The sequence below is a fragment of the Macrosteles quadrilineatus genome, unplaced genomic scaffold, assembly GCF_028750875.1.
Source record: "Macrosteles quadrilineatus isolate MER2022 unplaced genomic scaffold, UCM_ALF_1.0 Scaffold_3__2_contigs__length_128488019, whole genome shotgun sequence".
NCBI classification, from domain to species: Eukaryota; Metazoa; Arthropoda; class Insecta; order Hemiptera; family Cicadellidae; genus Macrosteles; species Macrosteles quadrilineatus.
In genome coordinates, this window is record NW_026542596.1 from 44,573,911 (window position 1) to 44,587,190 (window position 13,280).

A 13,280-nucleotide genomic window follows, 5' to 3' on the forward strand; every position below is an offset into this window, starting at 1 on the left:
CGAATTGTGTACTTGCAGTATCTAAACTTAATAGTACATTTGGTTCACGTAAATTGTTTTCTTCCAGTATCATAAATCAATGATACACCTGCTTCACATAAATAAGAAATCTACTTGCAGTATCCAAAGTCAATGGTCGATTTGGTTCACACAAATAAGATGCCTTTTTGCAGTATCCAAAGCCAATGGTAGGCTTACTTCAGGTTTATTTAAATGGAATGTATATTTGCAGTATCCAAACTCAATGGCATTTTGGTTCACGTAAATGAATTAATTGACTACTTGCAGGATCCAAAGCAATGGTTCATTTGATTCACATAAATGAAGTGCCTATCTGCTATATCCACTGCTATAAGTCAATGGTACGTCTGGTTTACGTCAATGGATTTTCTACTTACAGTAAACAAATTCAATTGTAGGCCTATATATTTGGTTCACGTAAATGGAATGGCTATTTCGATTACCTAAGTTAATGGTGCATCAGCCTTATTCCGGCAACACTAATTATTATTGGTTATTCATTTTGTAATAAATTATGCTCAATGATATTAATCCGATCGTTATTCCCTTTTTCTCTGTACGGTATTTGTAATGTACTATTTAGATGATTCGTTGACTAACATATGTTGCGACTCTTGTTTACCTTTTTATTATCTCGCAAATAATGTCATGGCAACCAATTAACCCATAAGGCCCATGTTAAATTTCCAAAATTTTAAATTCACGTAGGGAAAAGCTCTGTGGTCCGATTTGTACCATTTCAGATTTATACCATAGACTAACCGTATGTTTTATCTATGTTTATACCTTCCCATGGTTGGTTACTATGATTGTGCAAAATTTGGTGCAGATCGCTTCAGCCGTTCAGGAGGAGTATTTGTAAAACAAAAGCAGGAGTGTAGTATAAGAGCTTCGCTTCGCTCCGCTCAACAAGTGACGTTTTTGGCCCGAAAATAAACATTATTTAACATTTCTTAAATTGAACTGCCAAAACATATATTCAATGCTATTAGTATAGGATTCGGGCCAACAACGTCATTTGCTTATGTTTATGATCCATACCGGTATTTTTCTAGGATTCGTGGCACATCCAAACCAAGTGAGATTAAAAACGTTGTGCTTTACTTAACCGGTTTAATTAATCGCAAGTGCAACGATTGTTCTTGAGTTTTGATAACCGGGGTAAGTACCGTGAATCTGTGTTGTATTAGTGCTGGGAAACCTATATTTTATTAATCATCGTCACCAATAGCTTAAAAAAAAGGTTTCCACTCATTGACGGCGCTTCAAGGACAGTTGTGTTAAGTACAAAGTAATAAATCACAACTGCAGAGGGTGATCGTGGATGTTGCTGCGATCTTGGAAGATCTTTCTGATTTCGCTGTGATCGTAACAGAGGTTTAACTACAGATGTAGCTAAACTCGCTTTTCCAATGTGTCACTTTTGGTTTCTACTTACTTACATTTCGACAACGATATCGGTACTTTTTCTACTTAGGAAGTAAAACTACAAACGTCCAAAACCCCAGATTTATGCATTTTTTGTCACATTTCCACCAAATGTTTGCTAGATATATGTACTGATTATCGTTTAGAGATTACGTAATCTATTAAATAAGAAACCTTTGTTTGGATAAAGGTGGTTTCTTCAAACTGTCATTAATATGTTAATGCTGCATGTTTTAATGCTACTAACATTATAGTCTGATTTTTACCGGAGTGCGGCTGAAGCTCAGCCCTACCTGCGAGGGACCCGACTCACGCACGCACACTCACCACCGTCCTAATTGCCTGAAAGCCCCGATCCCCTATTCACTAAGTAGAAATATAACATTTGTTGTATGATACCTCAAAATTGCAATTCATTTGATGTTAGATATACAGTAAAATGGTTAGTGTTAGTAAATTTGTTGTTTAATTCGATGAAAAATGAGTCCAAACACGAAATGATTATGACCAGGAGCTAGCTAATAAAAACGTTATAAAAGTTGCTTTAAAATAATACCTTTAATGGGAAATAGCTTTGATTTTCGAAAAAAAAAAATAAAACCAAGGGAGAAATTTACTTAACATTAACTTAAAATTAACTTCGGAACTGCACCACATCAAGTGAAAGTTTTTTTGAGCAAACCATAGTGAGTTTTTAAAGCCTTACGTTGTTAACGTTACATGTAACATGTTTTGTGGCCTGTGTAGGCTATTTATTTATTTATACATTTTCCAACGGTAACACCTATAATACAGTTTGATTAGAAGGACAGTTTGAATTGGTCGTCGTAAGTAGGTACTATAGTTCTTTTCTTAAATAATGTAAACGTTGGTTTTTGGTACTGCTACCAAAAATTCCTTAGAACTGGTGGTAGCAGAAAGAACCATTTTTACGTAGCCTACAAACACATCACTATTTACAGCTATAGTTACCGGTATCGTTAGTGCTGCACCTTATTTATTATTGAATTTAATTGATGTCTTACTGTATAATTTTTGCCTTTTCTGTCTGGACTTCAAAATGTTAGTTTATGCTAAGAAAATTATAAAACATTAGTGAAAGATTTTTTCAGCAAACCACCATGAATTTTTAAAGCTTGGCGTTGTTAACGTATAAATGTTTTGTGGACTGTGTATTTATTTACTTATTTATATATTTGCCAACCGATTTACATCAATTTTACAGTTTGATTAGGCCTAATAAAAACGATTATCATAAAATGTTATGACACTATCAAAACTTGCAAATAATTGTTTTGTTTGTAATGTTAAAGCGTAGCAAATCCCCTTAATCAATTTTGTATTTGTGTGTGTGTGTGTATGTTTGTTGGTAACGCATTAATGTCCTTATTTTTCAGTGTTTCGTGGAAAAGACAAGAGCACCTTTGTTAAAGAAAATATCAACCCCAATAAAGTGTGCAGTAGTGAGGTTAAGGTAGTATTTTAACTACTTTTAACCAACCAGTGTGAAAAGTAACTTTCAATTACATGCCTACCTTAGGGCTATGCCTCATAGATCGATAAAGCAATTCCTTTTATCATTAGATATAACCTTTTATAATGCAATATAGGCATACATACCTCATCAAGAAGTCCGACTGGTTGACTTCCTCGGATCTGGACAACCTGTCCCACGATACGGTCCATTGTACTAAACCATCTAAGGGTTGGTGTGTACACGTCATCCAGCCCTTTGCCCGAGGACTTGCTCTTCTGGATTTTCACGAGCTCGTTACTATAGGTGTTCCGGAGCACGCGGATTTTATCTTTGCATTTTTTAACTGTTAGATCCTTTTTTTGCATGAGTTCAACTATTTCACCCCATGCGAATTCTTTGGCATTTCGATCTTTATATTGGGGGAGTTTGTAATCCCATAAGCAGGGGTAAAGTCCATACAATTCGAGAAAAATGTCGATCTCTGCCGGCTTCCATCTATCTTCCTTCTTTTTACCTTCAACTTTTTCTGGAATTTCTACCTGAGCTTCATTCTTCTGCTTACTCGGATTCTTAACCTTTCCTTTTGATTTTTTTATTCCCAACACTGTGTATCCTTTCTGACTACCATCGACTTCATCACCAATTAATTCCTCCATCACTGGTCCAGCTTCTGTTTCTTCCATGACACCGTAACACACACTTCACTGTATAAAATTAAACAAAGATTATACTAATTAACACCGAAAAACACACGTTTATACAGAGATCAAGCTGTAAACAATATGAAAATGAAGCTAGACGTCCGTCACTAGCACTGGCAAGTGGCACGACTGGCACTGTGGTTTACACGGGCCACCCAAGTGACGCGTCAATACAGATGGCGCGTCAGTCGCTACTGGCGCCTGGCGCCACTAATTTTGTCAAAACATATATTTGTGGCGTGACTCCAGTTGGCTCGCCACTGCGCCTCTCCACTAAAAATGGCGCGTCATTTAAGGCCATTTTAAGGGGTTTACACGGTCCATTTTTGGCACCACTTTGAAGGCAGTACAAATGGTGCCACTGCTACATGCTAGTGTAGACTTAGCTTAAACATTCGCAAATTCAGTATCTGACAGTTTCAAGCCAAAACTAATGCTTCGCAATTAAATGTCACCCGGATCTTGTTGGTCCATATGTTAAATCCAATTATTAAACTAAAAAAATCTTTATGAATCTACTAGCAGTTACCCGGCGCGCGTTGCTGCGCTAACAAAATACAACTGTCTTTGTGAAAATCATGTTTTTTCTACATTTAAACAGAAGATAGTCAGGGATTGCTCTAGTGCCTTATAATGGTGATTGCGAAAGCAAGACACTAAGGAAATTGTAGTTGCTTAAGATCAGAGGGTAATTCGTATGAAATCACCAGTATTCTTGGGATTAAGACTATTTCCCCCTTAAACCACAGAAAACATACTATAGTAATATGTTTTCTGTGCTTAAACCTACCACTGATAATTTTTGCTTTAATCCATTTTGACGTAATTACGTCAATTTGGTATTGTTGCACAGCTTCGGTGGAATAAAGTTTCGCATTAGTATTATTGGAGTTTTTTTTTTTCTTTTAATGACAGTAATGTGGTGGGTTAATGACAAATTGAGAGGCATTTGAATACCCGTGATAGCACGCACGATTATTATTCACTTAATAATTTATGTTAGATTGTGTGGGTATAGAACGAAAGATAAAAATATTAAGGCGTCATCCCTTTTATTGTTTATAATGCTTTGATAAAGGTTTTTATGGTTTTAATATTTAACATTGGAGAATTTAAACGTTGTTGAGTGCACAGGTGTGCTGCGATTGGGGTTTAATACATTTGGACTTCAAAAAGTAAAATAGTTTTTCCTACAGTCACCCGACAAAGTTGGCTTCCTTGTACTGTGTATAGTAAAGGAAGCTGCTAATTGCTGCATATTTATACTTTGTCGTACGGTTTATACTTTGCCGCACATCAGGATTCCAACGAAACAACACAAAACAGCGTGGTTCTATTATGCACGTAATCCGTGTCACAGAAAACATACTACTGTACTACTATAACCCAGAATTGACAGGCAAAGCTCTCTCAAAACACTTAATGCTTTTTACCATGCGGTTGGAATTCTGGGTTGTAGTAGTATGTTTTCTGTGTCCATGTACGCTTGAAAATAGGTTGGCAACACTTAAAGATAATAATACTATGAGCAGCTGATTGACTATTATAACTACGATTTAACCTGTCATTTCGTGTTTATAGTTTATAGTTTCGGTATTTCTGAACTTTCTGCACTTTTCTTTTAAACGTTTTTAAAACATTCCTACGATCTTAATAGACAAAAAAATACCTTTAAAGCATTTTTTTAGGCGTGGAAACCACTCCAAATTACAAAAACATACGGAATTATAGAGAGTTATTATAGTTATTATTGTTAAAAAATTTGAATTATATTTTAATCAATAAAACAAGCATTAGTACATCTATTGACTTTTTACATTTAGTTACCACTTATACAAATATCAAATCACGTTTGTTCCGCTCAACTGGCTTTCACCTATCAGAAAGCAACCCTAGTCACATGTATGATGTAATTGGTCTAATAAGCTATCTATCCATCTAGTGCAGGGACGCCACTATGTTTGAGCAAACACCCCCGTCACAGCAAACCTACAGATTAAGAGAATCTACATTTCCCTGATTGTATAACAGTATGCTCGTTATACAGTATTAAATTAGTCAATCCCAACATCGGATTTCAAGTTGTCATCGTACCATCAATTATTGCTTAAAAAAATGTCGAGTGACAAGACCAGGACTCGTAAATAAACACATAAATAAAGATACGAGTAAAATCTTTCACTTTTGCGGAGAAGTAGATGAAATATTAAATTATCGTATGCTTCAACAAATTATGGTACAATTGGCAACACTGCTGTCGCGACCCAGACACCTGTTTGTAGGAGGGAGAGGGGAGCTCAACCTATCCCTTTCTCCCTCTTTCATTTCCCTCCCTTCCCTTCCCTTTATTCAGTCTTCACTCTTCAGTCTTCTCTTCTGCTCAGTGCGTCTGTCAGAGTGTAAAGTCAGGTCAGTTTTCGTTGAAGCTGTTGTGTTGATAAGATAAGTTCAGGGTGTTCCAACCTCTAGTGCAATTCAGTGCGTGATTTCACAATTGTTAGAACATGAAATGTGCTTTGTGATCCACGGTTGAACTAACGGATCTCAACAACTGGTAAGTGATTTCAATCATAAACAGTAAAATATCTTACCAGATCTATTTGGGTTAGGCTATATTGCACATGTGATTTGATAAGAACACTTCACTTGATTTTTTTAAAGTATGCATAGTGCGTTAAGGAGATATTGCACACTTCGAGAAAAGGTTTTTGCTTTACGTGTACAGTACAGTATGTGGTTGTCTGCAATGATAATGTGGGAATTAAAAAATACACGCTAATCATGCCATACACGTTATCGTTATCTCGTGTCCATAAAACAATTTTTCATAACAGACAGGATGTATCCTTCTTGTGGGCTTTACAGTTGGTCTAATTGAGTCTTACACCGCCAATACCAACCGGATTAACTGTTTTGAAAGACGATTTATTTGTGTTAGGTCACCGTATGAAATCCAACCCGTTAAATACTCGAAATTTTCAAAAAGTCAACTATTTTGTTTATTTAAGTATACCGTTTGGAAAACATTGACTACTGAATATAAATTACTCAGTTATAAATAGGTAATTGATCAGTCAACTTTATCGCCCACTGTTGATTTCGTTATAACCGAAAATAGGGTACCTCTAAACTCTATTCAATAAACTTTGACCCAGCAGTTCTGATACAAATTGCCGGTGTTTACTCAAATGTTAAAAGATATTGAATTTATACAGTTTGAAAATAATAGCTTATTGCCTATTGTGGTTGCTCTATTTAGTGCACTGAGAAAGACCTACTAAATAATAGGCAACTATGCACCATTAAAAGCCATGTATATAAACGCAATAATATACTAATTATATATTTTAGTAGTATTTTAAATCGATTGAGACTCGATAGGCCTGTACCATAGATTAAACATGAACTCAATGGCTTTACATAATTTCAAATTTAGAAGTAAAGTAGTTTGATTGGTCTTAAGTTAATGTTAAATGTTTATACCGGTAACAGAAACTTTTTCAAATACTGTACTGAAAATATCTTGATTGTATTTAGACTCGTAGCTAGTTTAGTTTCGAGTCAATACAGACACACATGTGTATTTGATTTTGATACTGTCATACTAACGAAGTAGGCTATCTTCTTAAAATCAGCGCCTAGAGGTTGAAGCATTTTGTTCCTAACCTTGCTGTTGCTGATAAGGTTATCAACTCTGGTTGAACATCACCGTTACCATTGAAACATGCATTGTGTTTGTGTAGGTAACAGTACAACAACCATCGAAAAACGCTGCTAAAATTGGTATTTCAATTTGACCCCTGATCAAACAGATCCAAAACGGTTTAATTTACCTGGAAACCAACTGTTGAAGACTGTTTCCCCTTGATCTGCATTAATTTAACATACATGTGTATATTTCTCAAGTGTTATTATTTCATTTTCATTCTGTTTACTTTTTCATTACATTGTTTTTTATTGCTCAAGTTAAGATGGTTTCTTTTTTATAATTTTAATTTTTTCCATTTCCCAATCCAACACCAGCTACAACTGCCAACTTACATAATTTTTTTTCGGATAATTCCCGCAAATTAAAATGAAGTTGGCTCGAATTTTATTCCTCAAATTTTTTTAGGCCTAATGTATTCAAATTAAACAGATCGTCAACGGGTTTTAAAATATACTTTATGGAACAGAGAGTGGAAACTAAAGTTTTTTTTATTTAGCATTTTTAATTTTTAATCGTCTGCGTATCGGCCATTTTGTTTACAGATTAGGACTACTGTGTCAAAATGTGTAGTGTTTTGTCAAAGTATAACCATTGACTTTATATATAAAGTCAATGGTATAACATTGAGTTTCCCAAATTCTGTTTACTTTCCTAAAACTTTTTGTAGGCTACCAACATTCTTGCTGATTTCCTATGTAGCCTCGCCACATTATGAAGTTAACACGAAAACACTTAACATTCTCTTTCCGATTCGCGTGAGTAAGTTACGTGTTAGTTCTCTGGGATGTGAAGGGAGACAGTTGCATTTCATTACAGCTGTTCCATTAAAAATAGTTCCCAAGTTAGTCGTTCCGCTCGGCTGGGAGGGGAAAGTGTCGCGGGCCGGAAGTGTCGGGGACCGGACCGGAAGTGACGCAACAATAGTCACGCTCTCGCATTATCTGCGATTGTTTTGTGCCGACACGAGCCGGGTTTTGGTGCTGGTAGTGTGGTATTAAACAATAGCCTAGTTGGGGCTTCAAAAGATGTGGTGTAAATTGACTTGAATACTCTGACTGTAGCCTAGGGCCTACTTTAATATCGGTTCGAGGCCATCGATATTCCGCCCTATCTAGGTCGAGTTCGCATGCTATACTACAAGCCGGCGTTTTTACACACCGCTCTCAGGAGTCCAGCTCGGAAACTTTTATTAAAAGACCTGGTAAAAGTTGACTCTGCGGCTTTTATACATCACTCACTAGGTTTTGAGAACTAAATCCAAATCCAAGTGTTAATGTACTCGCTGTTACTTGTGCACATGCTTTGTAAAGTCATGTAGTGAAGCCCCTTCAATGTAACGTGATTCATAGCGGAAGTAATTGAAGACCTAATTCCTAGTGATTGTAAGGATCTGTGCCGTGGCAAAACTCATATGCTTAGACAGCATTCAAAATTATAGTAGTAAAAAGTTTGGAAACAAGTTATTATTTACTGTACCTACTAATCAAGATAAGGCAGCTGTACTTCCTAGAATAATATAATTACCAATTTGTGTACCACTCAACCTATGAACTCATTTAAGATTTTCTTGTGACTCCTTGTGGGCCGTCCCCCTGAGAAGATGAAAACTTAAAAACACCTTCAAAAGAATTACCTTCCCTTCCATGTTCCCCTCTTAGTGAAGGAAAGAGTAGTTTGTAGAAAGATAAAGCGATGTTAGACAGGTGGGTGATTGTTACTAAAAAAGTGCATTGGATTGAAATGCATACAAGATAACAACCGAATAGGATGTTCAAAATAGAAACTATACCTAACACTATGTTTAAATTTACTGTCGAACTTAAAACTCCAAAATAATTATATAATAAATTGACGTTAATATTCCATTAATGAATGGAATTTTCTGTTATATCGCAGAAACCCTATTGTGTCCTGTTACTGTTGTACAAAGTATTCTGATTTCACTGTTTAATAGTTAGTCATGAGAGCTTTGTCATAGAAGTATTTTACTTCATCCTGCTGTAGTTTAAAAATATTCTTTGCAAATCCATTATATTGGATTAATTTGCATTAGCTATGCTTATGTTTGGAAACTGGTTTATGCATGTGTACACCTGCAGTTGAAAAAAAAGAACTTGCTGTAATATCAAAAAGTATTTGTATTTTTAGTCACTATTCACTCTGACGCTTCAAGGATTGAACAAAATCTTGTATTTTTGATGTATTCTGACAATGGGAAAAACTACAAAGCGCAATGGGTTCTACCGATTCTTTCCTTGAATTATCTAATGAATCTTTATCACTACATAACAATGCAATATAGAGTTGTCAGTGAACGTTTCGCCCGGCGCTATCGATTGACCCTAATACTGTGCGAGTTTGGTAAGGATTCCTTTACAACAGGTCTATCGGCCTATCACTGTCTCAAAGGATTATGTGACTAGGTTATGTTATGTTGGCGAATTATTTAACATGTTGAATAAAGTAGATGAGATGATTTCTTTCTGTGTCGCGGTGTCTTTGTTTTTCCTCAAATAGCCTATGTAAATTAATAAGTCTTGAAACTGGTGGCAGTGTCATTATTATTTTCTTTGTCATTATGTGATGGGGACGCCATCTATGTGCATATTTTAACCTAAATATGAGTGAAGGAAGAGTTTAGAATAAAGTGAGATTTCTTGTGTGGTTTTGTTACCATCTGTTTTATTAGCTAGGTCAGGTCCATAGAAGCCCAGTGATCAAGGACAGCTGGGTCCAGTTTTGAACCATCAAAAGGCTACTAACCTTTCTCAAGTCGAATCTGGCGACCTTTATTATTACGAGCATTATAACCACTCAGCTACCCAGTCCAGCTATGAACCTCTATCTACCAGCAGACTTAAAACAATTTGCTTTAACAATAAAAAAAAAACACCTTAGTACTTCTAGTTTAGTGCGTTAGCACTATTATTTCCTAGGCTGTGTGCTGTGAAATTGATTATTTTAAACCTGAAGGGTCGAAGGTCACAGGTTCGATTCTGAGAACAGTCATTGGATTTTTAATTGAGCGAAACTGGTCCTACCACAATCTTTGCCCTTGGGCTTCATAAAAGTATGATCCTGGGCCTGGGTCAAGAAACAGCTGATTTTAGTAACAAAGCTACAAAGCTGCTTTTAGTATCATCTCACTCCATTATAGACTCGCCACATGTGCATTGTCATTCATTTGCATGTGGCATGTGAATTCATTTTAGGTGTATTGACAATAAGGATAATACCCCCGCCGCAGCAAACCTGCAGACTTAGCGAATTTCCATTTGCTTGATTGGATTTAAACTAAAATGTCTCCTTAAAAATATCACATTTATTCCCTATTTTTTAAACAGAATTAGTTTATGAGTACTTAGGTTTGCTGCAACAGGGAGGGTTAAAAAGTTTTTTTATGTCAAATATTAAAAGGTACTGTGGTTTAGTAAGAAATTAATGTATTTTCCAAATTTGATCATAAAAAAGGTTCATAAACAAGCAAACTACAAAAGTTGACTTATTCTCCATAAGAATAACATGGGAATTTTAAAATTACAATTTATTTGAATTTTCTCCGTAACAATTAGGCGCATAATAACGCTTCAATATACTAAATTATTTGTTTTTTTAAGCTCTATAAAATGTTTTTAAAAGAAATTGTGAAATTTTGTGTTTTTAGGGTCAGAAATGGGAAAAACCTATTTTTACCCCATAAAACCCCCCATAAACCCCCGTTCCCATAGTCCGATCATGATGGTTCGTGAACTCATTCAATCTCGCCTTACACCTTCAAACCAAATTTTATCAAAATCAGACAAAAATTAGGCTACTCAAGTTACCGTGCGGATTGACACACACACACACATATATATATATATATATATATATATATATATATGGACTACTAGTGTACATGTTGCTCGAAATCGAGCAATTGCAAATAAGTTATTTAAAAACAAATAACTTATTTAAGAACAAAGATATAAGTCATAAATTCCGATGAATTTAAAAGAGTCAACTCAAAGATTACGTAACTAATGATAATACTCACAACATACTTGACAGTTCAATATAATCAACATTTCTTGTAAATATTTTATCATTTCCAAAAGCTAATCTGGCTTTTAGTGTATTGTAGAAATGTTTCCCACTTATAGCCGCAATAGGTTGTCCATGTTGGTCTTTGTCAATGATAATGTAGTCTGCATTTGCATGGTATCACTCATTGTCACCAGTAGGTTTGCAAATTTCAGTCTTTATTTTAATAGCACCAAATAACCATAAACTACCTGATTTTCTGCATAACCTCTATGTCATAATTTTACAATTGACATATGTTCGTTTCACTTTTAATTTCTGACAACAGCTGGAGTTTCATAACAATGTTTGTTTCCAATGTTAATCTTATGGAGGAATACCAAACTTTAAAGGGCCCCAGGGCCTCACTCTCTAATTATTTCCCTAAAAAGAAAGTTTCCTGCACAACTTCACGTTACGCTCTTTCCAATGACACCAAAAACATGTCAATCGGTTCAGTAGTTTCGGAGGAGTGGACACACATATATATATATGGACTACTAGTGTACATGTTGCTCGAAAAAAAATATATAGCCTAGATATATAAAAATTTGAACGAATGGTGTTTTTGGCCTCTGGGACATCAAAATGAAAAAGTAAATCGGTCCCGGGCCTAGGTCTTACCATGAGACCTATGGTAATAGCTACTTCCCTATAGGGAAATTAGCTAATAAAAATGAGCGGTTTCTAGTATACCGTATACATTTAATTGACGTTTTAACTCCCTTTCAGTAATATACAAATGAACCGATAAACCTAACAACTTGTGGGCAAGACAGTCTCGTATTATATCGATTTTATCATTAGAAAAGCCCAACACCTCTTTATGCTCATTTCAATAATTACCTAAATAATCCAAGTGTTAAATGTTTTAAGAGTTAGATGAGCTTCCATTGTAAATGTTTGCATGTAAAATTTGTAAAATCTGTATACATATAGATTGTATACATATAGATTCAAACCAGGTACATTATTTTATTTCCCTCGCGACGCCACTTGGCTACCCTGCACCGGCTGCCAAAGCATATTCTCAATTATTCTGACCTTGGTCTCCCATACAGTCGAGTCATTACAGCATGGGATATAAAAAGGTTGCCAGAACCATATGCCCTTCATTGGCGCAACACTTTTAACACTGCCGTTTACTTTGGTTGTCAAGTTTTGTGGGTTACATCCTAGAATACACACGCCTAAAAGGTTAATTTCATCAAGTAAGTGTCTCATTTGGTCACAAGCCCAGGGTGGGATACAAGAGAGGGTAAAATTTATACTTTTGTCATGCGATAATAGTTATTTTCGTCACTCATCTCGATTCAGCCAACTTAATTACTGTATATAACGGAGATACTGTATATTGTTTATATCGTTATAAAGAATTAGATAAAAAGATTGCGTCCATCTTGTTCACATAAAGTTTACAAAAAGAAAAAGCTGTTGTCGATATTCAACTTATTCGTTTGGATAAAAGTGGGTGCATCCTTCACGCCAACGCAATAGGATTTTCATGTTGGAATTTATGAAACATTTGATTTTAACACTTTTTAGGCCCCCTTCACACTGGGCCACCATGGTGATGACACCGGTGGCGACACCATTTAAATGGGACATCTTCACACTGAACTTTGGTGGCGCGTGTGGCCGCGCGACCAGAAATGCGGTGGCTCGGGGTTGCGATTTTCAAAGACATCAGTCTGTTGGCGCCACCACGTCGAACCATGGTTTTTTATCGGACTGTTCACATTGGAGCGACTAGCAGCGCCACCGGTCACCGGACACTACCAGCGGGCATTACTCACGGCTACTAGTATAGTGCTAAACGTGCAGATCTTGAATACAGGTATGGATAAAGTAGACACGGAGCGTTTCATATTGGAAATACAAA

The 13,280-nt window shown here is 35.9% G+C and overlaps 2 protein-coding genes across 5 annotated transcripts in view; one reads left to right on the top strand and one right to left on the bottom strand.

The window, feature by feature from the left end:
• Nucleotides 1-3,725, bottom strand: part of LOC128990728 (cell surface glycoprotein 1-like) — a 41,505-nt gene extending 37,780 nt beyond the window's left edge. The window contains exon 1 of the mRNA XM_054413268.1: nucleotides 3,070-3,725. Within this exon, the coding sequence (XP_054269243.1) occupies nucleotides 3,070-3,609 (540 nt within the window). The 5' untranslated portion in view covers nucleotides 3,610-3,725. The remainder of the gene's footprint in view (nucleotides 1-3,069) is intronic.
• A 2,286-nt stretch (nucleotides 3,726-6,011) lies between these two features.
• LOC128990726 (myosin heavy chain 95F) overlaps nucleotides 6,012-13,280 on the top strand; it is a 60,319-nt gene continuing 53,050 nt past the window's right edge. Inside the window, exon 1 of one of the 4 annotated variants that reach the window (XM_054413263.1) lies at nucleotides 6,012-6,181. The gene's annotated coding sequence lies outside the window, so the exon portion shown is untranslated. The remainder of the gene's footprint in view (nucleotides 6,182-13,280) is intronic. The other 3 variants (XM_054413264.1, XM_054413265.1, XM_054413266.1) reach the window with 3 other exon arrangements.